The sequence below is a fragment of the Lactuca saligna genome, chromosome 8, assembly GCF_052625555.1.
Source record: "Lactuca saligna cultivar CGN05327 chromosome 8, ASM5262555v1, whole genome shotgun sequence".
NCBI classification, from domain to species: domain Eukaryota; kingdom Viridiplantae; phylum Streptophyta; class Magnoliopsida; order Asterales; family Asteraceae; genus Lactuca; species Lactuca saligna.
This window is the reverse complement of record NC_136424.1, coordinates 58,991,096-59,015,477: the sequence shown is the minus strand read 5'-3', so window position 1 is coordinate 59,015,477 and position 24,382 is coordinate 58,991,096. Positions and strand designations below refer to the sequence as shown.

The window sequence follows — 24,382 nt, the reverse complement described above, 5'->3', positions numbered from 1 at the left end:
TTATATTTAATTCAATAATATATATTAATCACTTTCTTAAAATAAGTAGATTTGATTGGCCCACATTTATGCATACAATAACACAATAATTACTTTAAACAAAATAACCTAAGACTATATATATATATATATATATATATATATATATATATATATATATATATATATATATATATATATATATATATAATTTCGGCGGGTACCCAGCGGTAGCGGTTCCGAAAAAATGAGAATTGAAACCGGAACCACTTAAGGCGGTTCCATAACTTTAGGAACCGGAACCGGAACCACTTAAGGCAGTTCCAGTTTCAAAAACGACAGTTCCGAGGCGGTTCTAGTTCCAAAAGCGGGTACCCGGTTCCGATGCTCATCCCTAGTATATATATCAATTTTTAGTATAATAAAAATCATCACATATACTTTGTGACCGGTTAATATATGTTCATCTTTGGTTGTTATTATTATTCGGCTTCCTTCCCCAAACCAATCACGTGATCTAACTAACTCTTCTAAGTGCTCAAGGTTGTCAACATCATCAAGAACAATCAACACATTTATATGTTGTAACCTGTCCTTTATTATGCGCCTTCCTTCTTCAACTCTCCTTACGTGTAGTTCCTTTTGTTTCAAAACACCACAAATGATTTTTTCTTGCAATCTTTCCAAACCATCTTTATTACTTGATTCCTCCTAGATATTTTTTACAAAGATACAACCATCAAAATTGCTAGAGATCTCATCATAAACAGAAGAGGCAAGAGTTGTCTTACCACCACCCCCAGCCCCCATATTCCAATCATAAGCACACCACCAAACCCGATTTGTGACTTTGATATCAAATATTGCATGAGGGACTCTACTCCAATCAGGTTGCCATACAAACTTGAAGTTATCGAATACAACCTACTTGAAATTGTGTCCACAATTTTTTTGATGCATTTTGACAAATGCCTGCAAATTGTATATATAAGGATCATTAAAACATGCTCACAATAACAAATAGCCTTATCATAAACTATAACCCTAATGTTTATGTTGTGAGTTCTTAGCAAATTTTAATCTCGGGTAATAGTGATTAATGGTTATAATATTTGGCTCTTATCAAGTAATCTAGTTAAAGCCTTTGTGTAAATAAAATCATCCATCTTCAAACAATGTTACCTGTGGTAATGTATTTTGGAGTTCTTATCAACATTAATAACTTCCTATACTCATACTAACTTTTATTATAAATTGTTTTGTTTTTTAGTATTTCCTACAAGCTATTTCAAATGATTGCGCAAACATAAAAGGGTCAAAAGACAATTATGCAAATGATGATTTGTTTTGTTTTGTAATCTTCCATACTAGCAAAACATTTATATTTATTAAATTTTAAAGGCATTTGTATTTTATGTATTGAGAATATTAATGTTAGAAAAATTAATTTGAACTTAAGTAAAGATTGTGTTTTTCCATTTAAATTTATAAAAAAATAGAATAAAAATATTTTGTGACAATACAAAGTGTCCTAAAAACATAAAGATTGTTTTTATTTTACCACTTATACTGTCATTAAAGAAGTTTTACAAAATCCAAAAGTGTTATAATGGCATAAAAAAGTACCACTAAAACCCAAAGGGCTACTATGACATAACCAAAAAGTGCTACTAAAAGCCTTTAGTGGGAGCGCTTCTAGTGACACTTCTTTTTTGTGTCGTTGATTGCAAAGGGGGGTTTTTATTTTTAGTGGCACTTTTTTTGTGCCACTAAACGTCATTTTATTTGTAGTGGGTCTCTCATATCCTTGCATTTCATGATATGTGCAAGTTCATCTAAGCACCATTAATAGTCTGCATAATTTGCAGAGAACACGATGATGGCAATCTGTGATTCTTCAATAGCCTTCATAAGGCATGGACCGATCGATTCACCCCGAGGAAGTGTTTCATCTTCCTTGTAAGTGTAGATCCCTTTTTGTACAAGAGCTTTGTAGAGATGATCCACAAAAGTCTACGAGTATCTTCTCTTCTAAAACTAAGAAAAACATGGTACTTACACAACTAAGAAGAAAATCCCATAGCGGAAGGAGAAGAAGATGAAGATGTCATTGATATGTTGATTTGTTAATTGAGATAGACTGTATGCAGTTTGAGTACTTCAATGAAATGAAATATAACTAATATGTGAGTTTCTGCTACATGTTAATCTGTTATCATGTAGAAAAACATTGTCAGAAATCATAATTGAAGTAACTAGTTGCCATTTAGAGAACCTCATAACTAGTCCTTAATTGTTTATTTTTCACTTTTTTTTTTAATAAAATGCCTTTGATAAATAATGCACGTTATGAATTTATGTAAGTTAGTTGTCAGACCACATTTTACAAATTGATGTTTTATTATTAATTCTACATTGAGATTTTTCTTAAAATGCATGTAGGAAATTTCCCAACAACACCAAGCTTTGGCAGACTCCCTTTCTAAAATTTTCAATTTGCAAGCTCGTGCATCAACTTCCATAGGATTTGTTCCTTAATTTCTTATTTCAACTTGAATTGATTTGAGTATGTTGATACCTTTCCTCAACCCCTTCACTCCTCTCTCAATTCTCTGGATTATAGTCACATGGAACACGGTACGATCCGGTACGGGAACATGGATCGGGAACATGGTTCGCTAGCTTGGATGTATCGGGTACAAGGGGGTAGGTTCATTTCAGTACGCCCGGTACATCCCGATATGGTGTATCATAGTATCCGGTACGGTGTACAATAGTATCCAATACAGTGTACCATGTTTAGAACATAATTCCAAGAACAATTAACTTAGATTATAACAGAAACACTTCAAATAAGATGTAATATTCCAGCAACTAACACTTCAAAATTCAAAACATAGAAATTGAAACTAAATACTAGCAATTAAAAAACAGTAATAGTAACAGTTTGAAAAAACCAAAAAACAGGAACATTAACACCTAAAAACTTGAAACAAATCTATCCTTTGCCTTTTTTCATTTCCATCTGCATCAACATCATCTCCCTCAAAGTTCTCCCACTACAAGTCTTGATATCTTGTATTTAGCCCTTCAGAAATTTGTATTTTCTGGATTCATATCCCATTTTTTGGTTGGATCTGCTTTGTAATTTTCAGAAAAACATGACTGGAGTCGAATGTTTGAGTGGATAAACACCAACTTGTCTGCCCTTTTACGATTTCTTTTCACATTTCGAATATAAGAGTATGTACTCCAGTTTCTTTCTGTTGATGAGCTAATAATGGGCTGTGAGAGAACTCTTATGGCAACATTAGCCAATTTTGGAGTTTCTAAACTATAACTTGGCCACCAATCAATCACATCCATAGTTACCGCATCCATCTGTGATGAGGCCATCGAATAGAGTCATTTTCTCTTGTGAAATGTTGCAAATTGCTCTCACAACATCCAATATTCTTCTTGACTTTTAGATATTCTTTTAAACGCTTCCATGACTCCAAGTACCACTTCTTTATATAAGTTAGGTTCTTTTCTAGCTATTCGACCAGGTGCTAACATTGAAAGATAATATGTATCATAGAATCGTGGACAATAAGCAAATCCCAAACAATGTAATGGAATCGTCATCTTCTCCCACCGAGCAAGCAATATTTTTTCAATTGCAGGATTGTAGGAAGCATATTTGTTATTTGACATCACATCTTTAATTTCACCTAACATGGTGTCCATTTTTTCATATATTTCTCCCATTTTTGCTCCCTCTCCATCACAAAAATTTATCAACAAAAAATAGGTTTTGTGATGGCTAAAATGCTCTCCACATCCTCCTAAAATTCTTCACTTCTAATAGTTTTAACAACCTTTGATCCAATAATCTTAGTATTTCCATCTCCCTGTTTCACCCAATCTCTCCAAGAATTAAGGGAGATGATTGTAGACAAATCTTTTCTACAATCCATTAACCTTCTCGATAATACATAATAAGATGCAAATCTCGTCTTTGCCACCTTTAATAACTCGAGAGTTGAGTTATCTCTAAACATGGTCAAAGCATGATTGTGATTAAGAAAATATTTTTCAACCACTTTTCCTCTTTTATATGTTGTCATCAACCAATAGAACGAAGTTGAAAAATCTTTGAAAAGCAAATTCAACGTATGCACACAACAAGGAGACCAGAAAATGTGTTTGTGCACCTTTTCTATTTCCTTCCCGGCAGCCTTGTAATTCGCAGCTTTGTCTGTAACAACTTGTAGGACATTGCTTGGTCCTATTGTTTCGATGGCTCCAAGCAAATAGTTTGCTATTGCAACTCCAGTTTTCTCCACACCAGAAAAGTCTTCTATATACATGAACACCGCCCCACGACTGTTAACAGCTATGACATTAATGTGTGGCTTGTGCTTTACGTGTGTCCACCCATACAAAAACAATTGAAACACCTTGCGTATACCATGTATCCTTTATAGGATTTAAAATCCTTTTCTACATCTCTGTGGCATTCATCAAGTAGAACCGTCTTTGCTTTCTCGTTAGAAGAAGGCTTCTAATTGGCAGGTGCTTTGTTGATAGCACTAATCATCTCAAAAAATTGGGGATTACGTAGCACATTAAACAAAATTCCATTTGCGCAAAGCCTTCTCATGATCTTTAAGTCAACAACGCTTCTTTCCATTACATCAAATGCATCTTCAAAACGTTTCTTAGAAGAAGAGGAAGATTGTTTTTGACTGATTATGGAGTTCTTTAAAGCACGGAACACATCAACCTTTCAGCATCTTGGACTTTGTTAAACAACCTTTCACGCTTCTCACGATCATTTAGCATAATTGAACACCTTTTAATTTCTGCGGTCTTACCCAACATAGCACCAAAAAAGTGTACACGTATCCTCGTATAGGAACTAGCGAACTGTGGTTTGCAATGTTTACAAACCCACTTCTTTGCACCCCTAGCATTCTTGTTTGTTGTAACAAAAATAATGTTTACTTCCTGCAACAATGGCTTGTCATCCTTCACTTCACGCGTGTTAACTTATTAAGTATCATCTATAAATGAGTTATCTTCAATGTTATTTTCATCTTCATCTACTTTAATATGCTCTATGTTATCCGGTGATTAGACACATGTTTACCAAATACCATTTCTTTTTCCTGTGAAAACTAAGGGGCTGTTTGTTTTTTGTGTGAAGATCTGTGCAACCACTTTTGTCTGCGCCGCGCAGACAACGCGCAGACGTATGCCCTCGTAGATTGTTTGTTTTTTGGAAGTGCGCAGATTAGAAAACGTCTGCGCGAGGTCTTCCTGGCGCAGACATGGGCCAGTGTCTTCAAAGGTCTTCAGACCTTATTTTAACCTAAACCAAAAAAAAAAAAATGGCCATCGTGCAGTTTTTTTTTTCTTTCATTTTTTTGTTAAAAATGCATTTTTAATGTTTATAACATTAAATTAAGTTTAAAAATTCAATTTATTTTAACGGCCCGCAGACGTTAAAAACAAACAGTCTTCTTATTGCAGACTGCAGACATTTGGTCCATCTCTTCTGCCGCAGAGGCTTGCAGATGTGGTCCGCAGACTGCAGACATTTTGACTTCAAAAAAACAAACAGCACCTAACTTTGCCTTTTTGTTTCTATTGAGAATATGTGGTAAAAAAGAAAATTGATGCATGTATATATAGGCCTCGCTAGTTTATCTAAAGAAAATTAATTGTGGGTAACCAATTATACCTTGTTCCCGAGTTTTAGCAAAGACAAAGAAATGAAGTGAAAAGAAAGTAGGAGAGAAAAAAAGAGAAAGGAAAGTGTAGTGACAAAGAACATGGTTTGGTATGCGGAATTAAAACTTGCACAATTGAACATTATGATTTGGGTGTTTAAGAGATATATTGAATGTATATGGTGTTACACAAAAAGGATCTAGATCTAGAGGCTAAAGCACCACATGCAAAGTTTACATGTGGTAAGTTCTACATCTCTCAAGCACACCTCTACAAGTGGACAAACCCACTATTTATAGAGGTGTTTACATGTCTCTCTCTCTCTCACTCTCTAACAATGGGTCTAAAGGCTAAAGCACCACATGCAAGTGGGTTTTACAAAAGTCAAACATTTACAAAGTCACGAATGAAGAACTTTGCACCCCAACATTCTCCCCCTCAAAGTTAGGAATGAATGACCCATTTCAAATCTTCCAAAATCAAGCACTATGCGGTTCGAGCCTCAAAGGTGACACATGTCGAAACGAACTTCAATCTTCAATTCCTCCATGACTTTTCAATTTGGGCTCTAGGATGTGAGACCATACAATCCAAACAGCAACGAATGATTAAAAGTATTCCAAACTCCAAATAATCACCCAAAAGTTGCGCATAAAAACACACTCCAAAAATCTTCAATAAAACCAAACTCATTTCGAATACATCACTTCCGAACTTCCAATTGCATCATCTCATAAGCTTCAAAACTTCAAGATCACTTCGGTCTTCAAATCCGCGTAATATGAAAAATTCAAGTTCGAATTTCCATATAAAACTTCTCCCCCTTTTTATAATCGAAATATATAAAACTCCAAAGGAAAAAGAACGTGCTCTATTTGGAATTTTTCATGTCAAAACTCCCCCTTAACATGTGGCATAAACATTGTGCTTCAATCCGGAAAACCTAAAAAATATTCAATTTTTATTATTGTTAACAGATCGCCTTTGACAAAATTTCTCAAAAATGGGTAGAAATTGTCAATTTTCAAAATTCTGCAGTGATCCGTAGCACCCAATACAACAAAATATGCAGAACTCTCCCCCTTTTCCAAAGCTGGGTAGAAAGCATCATTTTGCACAAACTGTAGGGGCCTGAAATACACAATCTTCAATTTTCAGCAAAAAATAGTCCTTTTTTCGAATTTGGGTGAAAACTGCCAAAAATTTGAAGTCTCAGGGACCATCTTCGTAAATTCTGCCCTTTTTCTCAAACATACGAAGACTAGTTCAAATATACGAAGCCTTAACCAATTTTCGAAGTTGGGTGAAAAGTGTTAAATATTCAAAACTTGAGCTAATTTGCGAAGTGACAAAAATTCGAAGCTTCAGGGGCCAGATTCGAAACATTCTCATTTGTTCAATTCATTCGAAGCACAAATTTCCAATATTGCCCCTTCAAAGTTTCATCTTCATTTAAATCGCATATATCCCCTTCGAATCAAAATAATATTCCCATTTCATTCAAACCCAAAAACATACGAACAGTGACCATCGTTCAAACTGCCTGACCCAATTCTTCGTATCAAATCACAAACACAGGTACCCTTCAAAAGCAAACCCAAATCAAAATTGAACAAAGTTCTTCCCAAATCATCTAACCAAAATTGTCGTCGATTTAACGAAGCATCAAAATCTTCGTTTAAACCACCGACTCCGAATAATCATTCTCACAGTTCTTCGTTTTTCGTATATTAACCCAAAACAATCGAAATATCGACATTAACAGACAGTCCATCAATCGACTCCCAAGTTGTCATCAACCCAATCCTTCGCATTCAATGACTCCAAACTATTCGATTCTCTAACCTTGTTTAAAAACGATCCCTGTATACAAACCTAAAGACTTCGATTGATCGACTTTTCGATTCAGGAACCCTTCGTACATCATCATTCAATCGTTGTTCGTTCTAAACCATTCTTTGACTTTCCAAAGTCAATCAAACCATTTTGAACATAAAATTGAAATCTGATCTTCACATATCCTTCGATGCTTTTAATCACAAAACACCAAATTAACATATTTTTGTTGTTTCCAAGATCAAATCAAGATCTTCAATAATATTCAACAGATTCACCGATTGTTATTTAGCACAAAACCAAGAGATAATCTCAATTTGTTTCATGAACCGAAAAGAAACTTGAACTCTCAGTGAATAATGATGAACTGAAATCGATATCAAACATATAGATTGAGAACAAAATCGATTATCAACAGATTCAAAACAAGATTCATTCAACTTGATTTTAACAATGAATCACCGGTGAAATTAAAACTCAAAGACGTCGAATTTTTTTTTTTATTATTATCATGAGCAGATCGAGTAATCTGAATTGAATCAAAAATCAAAAAATAATTTTCACCACACGAGAGATACTGATTAGAAATCGATTCACAACAATTAATCAATAGAGAACATTGATTCATAAATTGCGTGAAGAAAATATGTGCAAATTGAGAACAAATTGATTATCGAACAAATAATGAATTGGGACTCAATCTTGGGTTGAATGAACAGTAAAAGTTATGGATTGAAAACAATTGGGCTTTTTAAAAAAAAATATGGATCAAATGTTTGAGCTTTCGAACTTGGCCATATGAATTTACACATGAACAGTAAAATAAAATGAATTGATTGGGTTTGATCTTAAAACAAAAATTGTTGAATCACGAATAAGGTAAAAACGGATTAGATTCAAAGAAACAAATCGATCATAATTCAAAAACGTAACGCACAATTCAATTATTATAAGAGATCATAGAGAGAGACTCACCAAAATTGCTTAAAATTGTGACAAAAATTGCCAAACCAAGAATCGTTCTTCAAAAATCACCTTGATCTTGAAGACTCGCTCTGATACCAATTGTAGTGACCAAGAGATATATTGCATGTATATGGTGTTACACAAAAAGATCTAAGATCTAGACTACATAATTAACACACACTTACACACTCACTTCTACATCTCTCAAGCACACCTCTACAAGTGGACAAACCCACTATTTATAGAGGTGTTTACATGTCTCTCACTCACTCTCTAACAAATGGGTCTAAAGGCTAAAGCACCACATACAAGTGGGTTTTACAAAAGTCAAACATTTACAAAGTCATGAATGAAGAACTTTGTACCCCAACAGAAAGGAAAATAAATTTGTCTTTCGTGTTCCCGAGTCAGAGAGAAGTGAAAGGAAAGTTAAACATTTTGTTCTTTCTCTCTAAATTCGTCCAAATCGGAAGGAAAGTTTAGAGGGAAAGTGATTATTCCATTTCCTTCTACTTTCTTCCTTTAATGAAACTCGGGAACACTAATTTTTTTTTTTTTTTTTTTTACTTTCCTCTCACTTCCATCCATTTCCTTTCTTTTCTTTCATTAAGTTGAACTTAGGAACAGGGTGTTAATACTCTAATAATGTAGTTGTTGATTCTATAAAATCATTTTCTTTTTGGTTGACTAATATGCCGACTGAATATCAAAATTCAAAAAAATGTCTTAAATTAATGAATTGAGATCATGTTATTCGTGTATATGGTTTTCTGAAGTGAATCGTTATCCCTTATAAAAGAGATATACACAATCAATTGTTGGAAATTGGGAGATTTTGTTACCAAATACTGAATTGATGTTCCGTACGTACAAAAGTTATTTGAGTCGGCGTCCCCAGACTTCAATCGGCGTTCGTAAACCTCAATCGGCGATCTACATCGTCGTTCCGATGTTCATGAAACGCGAATTAGGTTAAGGTCAATTCAATTTTGAAATCGCTCAATCTATCGATCCAGGATGCACGAACTGGAACGAGAATTGTGGCAACTCTAGCGATTTATGTTACTATGCTTTCGAGAATTGTGGCAAGTCTAGAGATTTAATGAAAATATTGTTCATTTAAGAACCCATCAAAAGAGACATCAATTCCCATTATGATAAACTTCTTACATCCCACGGTTTTACATCAAATGTCAACATACATTGCATCTTTTTGTCTAGAGCATCTTGGTTAGCAATTCTTTCTTATTGCATCACAAGTTCAAATCCCTATAATTGACTTTCATAGTGTGCACAAAGTTGACCACTTTGGTACAATTATGTCGCTACATACTCATCATTTACCTTGTTTACGAACAACCTCTCTAATTCCTACTTAGTCCATGATTCAAGTAATCTGAATGAAAAACCATGAAACTTCCCATCAGGACATGCCCATGCACAACAAAGTTACTAAAAGCATGGATTTCTTCTAAGCAGTTCCACTTTCATCATTAACATCTTGATCCTCCAATAATTTTACACATCATTGTTGCCTCGGTGTCGTTCTCTTTGGATCACAAGAGATATGTTTATCTTTATAACTCAATGCTAATATCTATCTCTCGTAGTACAAGAGGACATATATATCCCTCAAAATTTCTTCATTAAGCCACTGTATTACAAATTTCACAATCATACCATGTACTTAATTTCACACTTGTAATCATTAGTAGGTATAAGTCCATTCATCCGCCATTGTAAAAATATGCAACCTAAACCTATTATTTTCACATTGCTTATATTTACAACTTCCATGTCACAAACCAAGGGATGCTATCCGAGTCTTATTCAAACTTTTGCTTTCCGAGCTAGCTAGCATCTATAACTTGTATCCAATTCAAAATAGGTTAACTTTAACTCATGTTGAAGTATTTTTAGATCCTACTTCCTTTAATGTCCCAACTTTAGATCCTTAACATATGTTTATACCAAACGAGCATCTTAATCACTAACCAACCTAGATTCAAAACACCAGAATTGGTAATCAGTAAATGACTGGTATCTTTGATCTAAATACAATATTTAAATGTCCCTTCTTAAAGGATCGTTTAAATTCTCTATTGCTCTGTTAGATTCTCTTTTTGTATCCATAACACATGCACATCCTTAGACTCATTTCTCACTAATTCCATACATTTATAACATAAACGACAACTCATGAAATTCACAAATTGATTAATTTTATCATCTAACTATACTAGTTCAAAAACTTCAAAGATTGGAGTAGATTAAGTCAAAATACATTTATGATATTCCATATCAACATTTTTTTATCTCATTAATAAAATCTACTCTGTAAGTCATATAAAAATTCATTAACACTTCGATTTATTTTTTGATAACTTATACTTCATCAATTTATCAGTTTCAGGAACGTACCTCAATTCCCAACAACGCCAGATTTAGCAGACTCCCTCTCTAAGATTTTACTTTGCAATCAAATCGCCGCTTACACTTTAATTCCCGTAGAGTTTCGTCCGTAGTTTGTTCTTTCAGTGGAGATCGATCCGTGTAGGTTGATTATTGCCTCCAGATCTCGACTCCTCTCTCACCTCACAACTCTTTAGATAGATCGGTCAACGAGGACAAATATATTATTAAAGTTTAAAAGTTTAGCCCCTTTACTTCTACATTTCACATTCTATTAACATTCTTGGCCAGCATATGTCGCCAGTGGAGATTGTGTCATCCTCAAGTATCACCTTATGATCCATTTATATCCGGCTAATGAGACTTTCCCTGTTTGTCGCAAGGCATGTTTGGACTCCTTTAGGGAGCATGCAATTCATTATAAAGAGCTCTTGGGTTTTAAGTACCGACATGATCTGGTTAGGGATGTTCTTTTCGATATATTTAGGCGCGTTGGGTTTTCTGCAAGAAAGAGGCCCCTGTGAACTTTGTGAATTTTCTGACTGACCCATTGAAAGAAAGTTCAACACTTAGACCAGCTGATGTTATAGTATTTGGATGAGCTGGAGGAAAACATGCATGCACAGATCTAAAAGGTTTCCCCTTTTATGGGCTTGGGGAGTGGAGTTTTCACTGTGGGGCAGGCTGCTTAAAAGCTGCATCAAGCAAAGTGACAAAACATTACAAAGCATGCATGGAAAATCAAGACACGTTTATACCCTTTACATTTGATACTTTCGGTTTCCTTGCGCCAGAAGCTGTAGAGCTACTCAATAGAGTCTAACAGATCATGCATTGTAATGTTATGACTCCAAGATCTATAGATATTGTTTTTAAAAGAATTAGTTTTGTCATCCAAAAAGGGGATTACAGCACAGCTTGTTGTTCGTTTACCCGCTACATTTATGTAAATCTTTCTTATTCATTCAAAAAAAAAAAAATTTCTAACCCCCAAAACATTAAAATTGGATCGAGTAAAGGTTCCTATTCTATGTTTTTTAAAAAGGTTCCTATTCTATGTTTTGTTTTTTCATTATCCTTACCTTATCTTAAAAAATACTTTTTTACTCGATTTTTGATATTTTTAAATTTGTTTAATAATATTATTTTTGTTATTATTATTTTTAATAATATTAATTTAAATGGGCCCACCAACCCATTCCCCTCCCTTTCTTCCTTCTCAACGATCTGGTGCAACTACGACTCGTTAACCTCCAGCAACACCTCCGACAACTGCCGACTACCACCGTCGTTCACCTTCCGATCTAGTGTCCACCGTTACTATCAATATTTGCTCACTTAAACCAAATTGCATAAAAAACTAAAACATAAACCAAAACCAAACCCAAATCAAATGAAATCAGAACCTAAAACCAACATTGAACTTGAAATCTGAATTGTTGTTTGATGGCAGCTTCAGGTAGTCAAATCGAGCAAGCTTCATATAGAGACGACGGTAAAGAGGTTTTCAACGAGAGAAAAAACCAAAACTTGTATAACATTGAGGTGGTTTCCGTCGAAAGAGGAGAGGAAAAGAAAGTTTCCAGATAGGAAAGTTTGATGGTGGTGTATTGGTGTTGGAGTAGGTGGTCGTGTCTAGAAATTGGTGAGCGGAGCTAGAAGTTGGTGGTCGGACCTGCAAAGGAGGCGAAGGTGAATATCACTGAGGCGAGGAAAGGAGAGTAATTAGGGGTGGTCAATCGTGTGACTGGTTTAGAAGATCAGAAGTGGTGGCGGTGAAGGTATCATGGTCTCCACTCTAAACGAAGCTCTAAACATCTTCATTATTAGGTACTAGTTTATAATCCGTGGAAACTACGGTTGTAAAATTAATCAAACTTTTATAGTAAAAACTCAAAACTATTAATAAGTTATTTTAAATAAATTATTGATTTAAGAGATATTTTTATTAGTTATGTGAAATTATAATCATTGATTCAAATAATATATAAAATTAATTTTTAATATATATTAGATATTTTTTATTTGTGAATTAATGAAAACAATAATTTAAAACTTAAAACTTAAAATAGAATCACATTAATAAGGAGGTCTAATAAATTTAAAATGGAAAACTAATAGATTGATAAGTGGCAACACATTAATTAAAATGTATAATATGATGACACATGACAAAATAACTACTCTTTTATTAGTATAGGGATAAAGATTTGATGCTTTTATTGATTGTACATTATGCCTTGTTAATTTTATATTAATAAAAGATAATAATAACAATAATAATAATAATAATAATAATAATAATAAATAACATCAAGAGTAAAAGAGTCTTTTTATATATGGCATGGGCTAGAGATGTAACAAAAACATAAAATAAGGACCATCCGAATTTAAGAATAATAATTAATGACCAAACGCACAAATCACCATATATTACTCCAAATTACAGAGACCATTCATATAAAACTGGTATGCATACCACAAAATGGGTCATGATCTAAGTGGTGACGATCGTTGTTAGTGCACACCACCCCGAATCCTAGTGGTTCTTTATGGTCATTATGATTTGTGGTGGGAAGAACGGCTACGCATGCCCAATCAGATTTCTTCTTCTCTCTCTCTTTACAATAAAATATATTTTTATTTAAAATCAAAAAATAAAAAGATATAGTTGTAGGTATACCAACCTTTTAGTGGTGGTTAGTGGTGACGATGTGGCACCTACTTTTATAGTAGTTAGTTGTGGATATAAGTGATAGCCTAATTTACTCAATTGGATCACGTCCCAGAAAATATTCTTTCATGTTTAGAAGTTTCAACATTTATTCCCCATACTTCTACGTTTTACATTCTCACCTCCAAATCCTTAAAATATGGTCACGTCCCTAAAAAATTATACCTTCAAGTTTAGAAGTTGCAACATACGCTTTTGTATTTTACATTCTCGCCTCCAAAACCTTAAAATTTAATCACATTCGCAAAAGCTCGTTAGTAGAAATTGAAATTTTTGAAAGATTCAATGTTGTTTGCTATGGTTTGCTAATGTAGATCCTCGTTTTAACCTTCTAAATAACAAGAACAAATTTCACATTTCATATTCCATATTTCAAACATCAAAAAATAGTATGTGTATAACAAGAACAAATTTCACATTTCATATTCCATATTTCAAACATCAAAAAATAGTATATATATATATATATATATATATATATATATATATATATATATATATATATATATATATATATATATATATATATATATATATATATATATATATATATATAGTAGGTTCAAATAAAAAAAATAAATAGTATGAGAACGTAAAAACACTATGTTATGTTATTATTCTGTAATGAATTTTTTATGTGTGTTGTTGAAGTAATTTTAATATGAATATTAACATTTGATTATTCATATATTCATTAGAATGTTATTATTCTACTAAATAATTATGCATGTGTCTTTTTGTAATAATTAAAATTTTAGTTTTAACCTTTGACTATTCATTTATTTATTGTTGAATAGTGACATAAAACAGTTGATACAAAATTCATTGTATAATAATAATATAAAAATAGTGTTTTTATGTTCTCACACTAATTACAGTTTTTATATGAACTATATATATATATATATATATATATATATATATATATATATATATATATATATATATATATATATATATATATATATAGTTAGGTTCATGTGAGACGGCCTAATTTTGTGAGACCGTGAGATGCATTTTTTTATTTTTTTTTATTTTTTTAAAATTTCTTTTAGTTAATTCAAAGTTCTGAAAACAATATTTAAAAAAAGAATTTTTTGATTTTTCCATTTATTTTGCATTTTAAAATTATTTTTAGAATATGTACAGTGTAATATTCTATTTAGAATATTTCACGTATTTTTCAAAAAAAATATGATTTTTTTTATTTTTTTTAGTTAATTCAAGTTCTGAAAATAATATTTAAAAAAAGAATTTTTAGATTTTTTCATTTATTTTGCATTTTAAAATTATTTTTTAGAATATGTCAGTATAATATTCTATTTAGAATATTTCACGTATTTAAAAAAAAAACTGGATTTTTTTTAGTTAATTCAAGTTCTGAAAATAATATTTAAAAAAATAATTTTTGGATTTTTCCATTTATTTTGAATTTTAAAATTATTTTTAGATTTGGTCTCACGGTCTCACAAAATTAAAATGGTTTCAAATGAACCTGAACATATATATATATATATATATATATATATATATATATATATATATATATATATATATATATATATATATATATATATATATATATATATATATATATATACTAATCTCCAACTCAAATACATCAAAACAAAAACAAACATAGTCGGATTTGTTTATATATATTTTTATTTTTGTGATTGAATACTTGAAACAAAGAAAATATCAACTAAATATGGATCATCGATCACAATATGTATGTCCAGTCGTGTTTCTTGTTGTAAGTTGGATATGTTTATATGTATTTTTATTTTTAGATTTATATATTGTTTAACCTAAGTAAATTTTATGTGTTTGTTTTTTTGGATCATATAGTTACTTTATCTTCGTTGCAATATGACCAATTCCCGAACTGAAGAAAGACGTTCCTGCTACATCTTATTGAGATTTAAAAAAAATTAATCTTAGATTGAAAGATATAATTAAGAAAGGTGGTTATGATAAAATAGACCTTATTGAAACATATGAAACTTATGTAGAAGGTATATCATATTTCATTTCCTATTGTTTTTCGTTGTAATCAAAAGTTTTTATATTATAGTTTTATTAATTTTAACAGACATTTCTTATTTGTTATGTTTAGATGATTTTGATCACATTTCTCTAGCTGCTACTATGAGATGTAAATGTGATTAGTGAAGGTACACCACAATAATTTTTAATATTATTTTTGTATTTAGATATTTGGCATTTCTATTTTTTATAACTTTTATTAATCCACTCAATAAATGATGTAAATCAAGTACGTGTTTTTCATGTTAAAAGACAAAGTCCAATAAAGAAGTTTCAGTCTAAGAAAAATGTTGAATCAAATGCAGAAGTTGAAGACAAGATGGCTTTTTGGATGGGGAGTAATGATATGACTTGCATTATTATGGGAGAGATTTATTATTTAAAATAATTAAAAGGTTTTAGAATAACTTTTTACATTGTTAGGGGGCTTAGTGTTATTATTATTAATCAGTTTATTTTTATTGATTAATACATATGTTTTGGTTTGCAAGTTAGGTTATGTTTGGTAGACTAGTTGAAAAGCTAGCTGCTAACTTATAAGCTAGCTTACAAAAAATAACGTTTGGTAAAAACTAGCTGAAATATATAAAATGACGTAAAATAATATTTAGAAAAAATACGTTTTTTGTAATTAATTAAGGGTATATTTGGGAAATTTTTAAAAACCTCTTAAAAAACTACTCAAAATAGCTTTTTAAAAAGCTAGCTTATCAACTACTTTTTGACTTGCCAAATATAATAATTTAAGAAAAAACTCGAAAAATAAACTAACTTATCAACTAAGTATGGTGCACCAAACACATCCTTAGAATAATAGTATTGATAAGGCATTATGGTTAGGATTTTGGCAGGCAAAAGTTGAGTTCACAAACCCTAGGATACCTCTTACTTCTCGAATTATATGCACTATGCACTAATTGTATTTTTCTTTCTTTAAGTTACTTTTAAATAAGAAGTTAGTCTGGTTCGTACTGCATCAGAAACCACTAAGCCTCAAAACAAAAAAAGGTATAACAAACACAATCAATAAACTCATAATGATCAAGTTAGGGAATACAGGGAAAACCACATACCTAATCATGGGGAAAGTGGGAAACAAGGGAGGGGAGACACATGGAAATGTCATTTTCCAAGAATTCCATTCACAATAAATCCAAAAAAGTAAATGAAAATACTGATCATTAAATTAAACAATAATAACATACAAGAAAACATTAAGAGCGTGGACTACGAACTGGCAAATAATTTAGAGATCTATGTGTGGGCTTGTTAAATATTGTCCGAAGGTCGCCATAAAATGTTGATAGAAGACTTTGAAACATGTTGAATCCTGAATGTCTTTCTATAATCATCTTCATCATCCCAAAATTCTGAACAATCTGCTGTGACGTTTCTTGTTTGCATGAGGTCATCTTTACCTTTCCTAGAAACGAGCTCAGCTGAAAATGAAGTCCAATACCTCTTTATGGAAAATGAAATACTATCGTATGATAAATTCAACAATGTGGTTCGTCTCAATGAATTAAAGGAAACATATCCCACGTATGTCTTTAAATCTCCATCATATTTGGGCTCCCCTGCTTGTTTAGAATCCTGCCAAAGCTCAAATGGAGGATCTTCATCTGGCTCCTGCTTAATGATTATACTTATATCCGCATTCATGTCGCTGGTAACAACACGTATTAAGAACCCACAAAAGTCATTGTACCCATCATGTGGAAGACGAATGCGCATTGTATGTGGGTCCATCCTAACATGTGGAAGGCGCATTGTAAATGTGTCCCCCCTATAGAGCCTACCTACAAACCCCTTTAGAATCTTATGTTGAAGAGTAACACTGATAAAGTGATCTTGTATAGCATTTCCCTGCCATGGAAAACACATTCAATTATTCTTACGTTTAGGCTTATATAATTGAAATTCAAAAGGTACATAGAGCCAAACCTGGAGAATGGAGTCTAGTAATAAGTCACTACCAAGTGGACCTAATTTGTATCCCCCCTGAACTGAGACTTTCCACAACCATTTACAGTTTGAAATATCTCCAAATGTTTCAAGTGAGCTACAACCATCCGCTATAACAACAGCTATACTTAATGGCAGCTCTGACAATTCTACAAGGTCATAGCAGTATGACACGTTGAGCCATTTGAGCCGAGGAAATTGCACGTGACGAAAACTTAATCGTGAAAACTTATTTTCAGCAAGGTTTAGTTCTTGCAAGTTGGGTAACACCCATACATCAGAGCCTATGACTTCATTTCTCAAATCACAACGGCTGAGATCCAACTTTCTTAGGCCAAGTTCTTTCAAGTGGTGAAAAAACTGAAACCCTATGTGGTTCATGTTGTTGTGAGGTAAAGAAGGCTCCTCTAAACAACATTCTACTTCAGGAAGACTGCTGCTACAACACTTGAACCAAGTAACATAAGAGTTTGTCCAAGATTTTCCATGGGACGCAACTTTGTTCCCACTATTATCCAAGTGAAGATGTGGTAAATTGTCCATGTTTTGATGTTGGATCATTGTGAGATTAAAAAGTTCGGGGCAGTATGAGAAGGAAAGGGTCTCAAGTTTCTTTAGTCGGCTAATGGGTGGAAACGTCTTAAAACGTACACAACCTTCAATACATAAGGAAACAAGCTTTTCCAACCTTCCAATCGATGAATGAATTTCTTCTAAATACCAAGATCCTTTGAGTTTGAATCTTTCAAGATTTGGAAGTCCACCAAAATCTGGTGTCATGATTAGGTTAGAACACCAAAGTTCCATTATCTTTAAATTTGGCAGCAACTGTTGTATACAAGTGCAAACAAGTCAAAAATGTATCAAGGTGACAAGATTTTGAGGAAAATGGCACGCACGCATACAGACACATAATTCTCAGTTATACACTGTTTATGCGGGAAGATAATTATATATATATATATATATATATATATATATATATATATATATATATAATTCCTTCCATTTGATGTGTTGGATTGTTAATTAGATATATTATATGTGAATCACTTGATGAATACAAATCAATGTTACCAATGTTTTATAATGGTTATCAATCAACAAAATAAGATCCAAATGTCCCCTGATAATAATATGTTATTTATTTTCAAGAAAACACAAGAAAATTTGTATTTTTATTAAGACAATAGGATATTTGCGTGGAGGATAAGCTTTACATATATACTATGTATAGTTCATCATCGATTTTGTTTTCATCTGTTAATTAGATAAACAATAAAAATTACCTTACAACCATCCCAAAGTTGTTTCTGCAAGGCTCTAGACAATATAAGACAACAGAGCTCCCTTGGTGGAAAGTTATTTGACAATGGATTTGCAGGATCACCTAATTCCCATTCAATATACCGAAGGTTCTTCATGTTTGCAACAATCGGAGTAAGATTTTGATCTTTTAGTAGCAAGCTATCGTAACGAGCCTTTATTGCTTCAATCTTGTCAAGTTCCTGTGATGGAGGAACAAAATGGTGTTAGGGGTTGCCTTAAGAATGCCCCCTAATATATATATATATATATATATATATATATATATATATATATATATATATATATATATATATATATATATATATATATATATATATATATATATATATGGTAGAAAGGTAAGAAGTTTTTTTTCTACATATTTTTTTGATGAACAAAACAAATGAATTACCAGATGCATAAAAAATAACATGATTCACAAATAAATAAATAAATAAATAAATTCTCAAAAAACTTCTCAATAATTCATTTATACAATGATTTTGTTGTCATTCACTAAAATTATCATAAAATTGAATTTTTTCTTAATTTACATAAAAATGAATCAAGAATATGTTTTTTTGGGAATTTTTTTTGTGAATCATCTAACTTTTGAATCATGTAATGATTCATTTTGTTTGTTCGCTAAAAAAATATGTAGAATAAAAACTCCTTACCTTCCTACCGAAATTTTCCTTCTTATTTTATCTTGATTCTCTCTCTCTCTCTCTCTCTCTCTCTATATATATATATATATATATATATATATATATATATATATATATATATATCTTGTAAAGCTATCTTAAACATTACCGTTGTTGCATCCATAGCACTTATTTTTCGAACATCTTCATTCTCCCAAACTCTACTACGTTTTTCAGGATTCTTAGGGTGCTCCACTCTAACAATGTAGTGTCCCATTTCTTGCACCAGATCATGCATATCAAACTCTCCGTATTCCGAAACAGTTATGAGAGCCTTTTGTATCAACACCTTCACTCCTATAACAGGATGAAAACCACAAGCATCAAGTATCTCCATTGCCCTATCTTTCTTCTCCCACCTAAAGAAACATGCAATATCAAGGAACAAGTCTTTCTCAACCTTTGTCAGTCCATCAAAGCTTATTTTTAGCTTTCCCACAATATCATCATTTGGGATATCTTTCAATCTGGCTAAAGCACTCTTCCACTCATGAATATTTTTGTCACACAAAAAAGAACCTATAACTGTAAGTGCTAATGGAAGCCCACCAGCATAAGAGACCACCTCTTTTGAAAGTAACTCATAATCCTCCAATGGTCTTTGGTCCCGATGTGCATGCTTGTGAAAGAGCTTCATAGCCTCATCATTGTTTAGCAAGCTAATATTGTGTATTACATCTACCTTGTGAGCAATTAATACATGCGCATCTCTAGTTGTGATTAATATCCGGCTTCCTTCACCGAACCAATCATGTGATCCAGCCAAGGCTTTCAGTTGGTCAAGCTGATCGACATCATCAAGAACAATCAAAACCTTTCTATGGCAAAACCTATTATTTATCAAGCGTAATCCTCCCCCAACTCTGTTTACATTCATTTCTGAAAGAATTTTTTCTTGTAATTTTCCACAGCCATATGTACTTGCTTCCTCTCGAATATTTTCAACAAAGCAACAACCATCAAAGTCTCTACAGATTTCACCATATACTGAGGAGGCAAGAGTAGACTTACCACCACCCCCAACCCCCCATATTCCAATCATGAGCACACCACCTGACCCAATTTGTAACTCTGATTTCAAACATTGCATGCGAACAGCTATTCCTATCAGGTTCTCATTTGCACTTGAAGTTACATGCACCTTGTGTGAAATTTCGACAACAATCTGTTTGATGCCTTCTGATTCATGCCTACACAATGGATATGCAGAGATAATTAACATACACTCACGTTGACAAAAGAGGTAATTTGGTTTATAGTCTTTAAGATGATGAAAATGAGTCCTAATTACCCTTTATATTTCACAACCAAAGAGAACTTGTAAAGTGAATATCACAAGTAGTTTGTAACAAATTTCTTCGGAAAGATGGAATAGTTTCAAATAGGAAAAAGTGAAGCAAGATGGGTTTGTCGTTGTAGCTAAAAAATGGGATGTTGTTAACTATGGACTTAGAATTCCCATCTTGTCGTTGTAGCTAAAAAATGGGATGTTGTTAACTATGGACTTAGAATTCTGAATTATCATTCAAGAACTAATGGCATCCACAATGCATTGAAATGGATTGTCACATCATTATTCTATAATCCATAGAACTCTATCAATTGTTATTAATAATGCATTGAGCTCAACAAAGTTCAATGGAACATTACTAAAACTAATTTATAATAATTATTAAGGAATTCGAAAACTTCTTTTTCTCATTGAAGAGGGTCATTGAACTCCAAATCCATAGAATGTGCACGTGACATCTCACAATGGTAGAGTTTCATCCATTGAATGACAAATAGACTTACCACTTCATTCAACTCTCCCATTGAACTCTCCTTTGTATATGTTCCTAGATCATAACTTAATATGAGCTAATCTATAAATCATAATCCTAGCTAGCAGGACTTGGGATGTCCTTTAATTTGCCCACTGGCATAAGAAACCACAACTAGGAAAATCATGTCAGAATTTTTTTCTACAGATTTATTTTCGGTTATGATCAGGTGAAGTAGTCAAATCCCCTCCGTTTTATAAAGTTATACAAATATACGTGTGTTGTAGAGCACATATATATATATATATATATATATATATATATATATATATATATATATATAAAGCATAAAAACTGGAAAGAAAAAAAGAGAGAAGAAAATTACCCGTTGGCTATGTTCCTGGGTTCCCATCCAGAGATATTACTTGCATCTACAAGTGCTTTTCTCCAGGTTTCAACAATGGTCTTGTTCTCCACCTCATGTTTCACAAATGCTTCTCCGTATTTCCCTGTTTGCTTTCGTACTTCAGAGGGATCCATGTCATAAAATATGGGCAAAACAATTTGGCCTCTTGTATCCCTGCATTTCATAATATATGCAAGTTCCTTCAAGCACCATGAAGAATCTGCATAATTTTTAGAGAACACGATAACAACAATCTGTGATTCTTCAATAGCCTTCTTAAGGGATGGACCGATCAATTCACCTCGAGGAAGCGTTTCGTCGTCCTTGTAAGTGCAGATCCCCTGTTGTACAAGAGCCGTGTAGAGATGATCAACAAAAGTCTTACGAGTATCTTCTCCTCTAAAACTAAGAAAAACATGGTACTTCCACAACTGAGAAGAATAGGCCATAGCGGAAGGAGAAGAAGATGAAGATGCCATTGATATATTGATTTGTTGAGATAGACTTTATGCAGTTTGAGTAATTCAATGAAGTGAAATATAACTGAGATGTGAGTTTCCACTACCTGTTATCATGTAGAAAAACATCATCAGAACTCATAATTCACGTCACTGATTGCCATTTAGAGAACCTCATAACTACTTCTCAATTTTTTTTTTTTAATTATTATTATTATTTTTTTTTGTCAATACAAAGCCTTTGATAAATAATGCAAGTTATGAATGTATGATTCAAAAGACAGACATGAACTGAGATAGGTGTTGTAAGTTAGTTGTCCCACCACATTATACAAATTGATGTTTATTATTAATTCTACATTGAGATTTTTCTTAAAATAAGTGGACGAAATTTCCCAGCAACACCAAGCTTGGCAGACTCCCTTTCTAAACTCTTCAATTCGCAAGCTTATGCATCAACTTCCATAGGATTTGTTCCTTAATTTCTTATTTCAACTTGAACTGATTAGAGTATGCGGATACCTTTCCTCAACCCCTTCACCCTTTTCTATCAATTCCCAACATTTACCCTGTTAACAAACAACCTCTCCGATTCGCATGATTCAAATGTTTCTGAAGGAAAAACCATGAAACTTCCCATCAGGATTCAGGAAATTCCTATTTACAGCGAAGTTACTAAAAAAATGGATTTCTCTAAACAGTTCCACTTTCATCATTAACATTTTGATCCTCCAATAGTTTTACACAGCATTGTTGCGTTGGTGTCGTCATCTTTGGATCACAAGAGATTTGTTTATCTTCATACTTCAGTGTCAACATTTATCTCAAGTAATACAAGAGGACATCTATAACCTTCAAAATTTCTTCACTAGTCACTATATTACAACTTGCACAATCATACAATGTACTTAACTTCACACTCATAATCATCATTAGGTATAAGCCCATTCATTTGCCACTGTACAAATAGGCAACGAAAACCAATTATTTTCACATTGCTTATCTTTACAAATTTGTATGTCCCACACCAAGGGATGCTATCAGAGTCTTATTCAAAATTTTTGCTTTCCCAACTAGCCAGCATCTATAACTTGTATCCGATTAATGGTTTAACTTGAAGTCATGGGGAAGTTTTGTAGATACTACTTCCTTGAATGTCCAAACTTTAGATCCTTGACATATGTTTATAACAAACGAGAATCTTAATCACTAACCAGCCTAAATTCAAACACCAGAATTGGTAATCAGTAAATGACTAGTATCTTTGATCTAAAAATGTCCCCTCTTAAAGGATCATTTAAATTCCCTATCACCCTGTTCGATTCTCGTTTTGTATCCACAAGACCTATCCGCATCCTTAGATTCATTTCCCAATAATTCCATTGGTTTATAACATACAAAATAGCTCATCAACTTCACAAACTGATTAATTTTATCATCAAACTATACTAATTAAAAACTTCACAGATTTGACTAGATAACGTCAATACGTTTTTGACATTCCAGATCAACATTTTTCTTAACCCATTAATAAAATTTACTCAGTAAGTCATACGAAACTTCATTAACACTTCAACTTCTTTATTGATAACTTATACTTTATCAATTTATCAGTTTCAAGAACGCACCTCAAATTCCCAGCAACGCCAAATTTAGCAGACTCTCTCTCTAAGATTTTACTTTGCAGCTCAACCGCTTACACTTCAATTCCCGTAGAGTTTCTTCCGTAAGTTGTTCTTTTAGCTGGATCGATTTGAGTAGGTGAATTATTTCCTCCAGCGCTCGACTCCTCTCCAACCTCACAACTTCACAACTCTATAGATAGATCGGTCAACGACAGAGTAAAAATAATGACTAAGTGAAATTATTTAAGTTTAGAACTTTCCACATTTAGTCCCCAAACTTCTACATTTTACATTCTAACCTCCAAAACCTTAAAATTTGATCACGTCCCTAAAAATTATACCTTCAAGTTTAGAGGTTACAATATTTAGTCCCCACACTTCTACATTTGACATTCTTACCTTTGAAACCTTAAAATTTGATCACATATGCATGTGTGTAAAGAGTTTAGTGGAGTG

The 24,382-nt window shown here is 32.6% G+C and overlaps 2 protein-coding genes across 3 annotated transcripts; both read right to left on the bottom strand.

The window, feature by feature from the left end:
* Positions 1-3,806: 3,806 nt before the first annotated feature.
* On the bottom strand, positions 3,807-4,331 carry LOC145009655 (uncharacterized). Its single transcript, XM_078968305.1, has one exon. It carries the CDS (start codon positions 4,329-4,331, stop codon positions 3,807-3,809), a length of 525 nt encoding a protein of 174 aa, XP_078824431.1.
* A 12,372-nt stretch (positions 4,332-16,703) lies between these two features.
* Positions 16,704-24,123, bottom strand: LOC145009146 (TMV resistance protein N-like). 2 transcript variants are annotated; one of them, XM_078967817.1, is made up of 7 exons: positions 23,930-24,123; positions 22,145-22,408; positions 21,823-22,063; positions 19,784-20,864; positions 18,949-19,167; positions 17,639-18,487; positions 16,704-17,560 (listed from the first exon to the last, which is right to left on the bottom strand). In XM_078967817.1, exons 2-7 carry the CDS (start codon positions 22,320-22,322, stop codon positions 16,964-16,966), a joined length of 3,165 nt encoding a protein of 1,054 aa, XP_078823943.1. In that variant the 5' UTR covers positions 22,323-22,408; positions 23,930-24,123; the 3' UTR covers positions 16,704-16,963. The 2 variants fall into 2 exon arrangements, with proteins under 2 accessions (XP_078823943.1, XP_078823942.1); XM_078967816.1 differs by having other exon boundaries at positions 21,823-22,408.
* Positions 24,124-24,382: the final 259 nt, after the last annotated feature.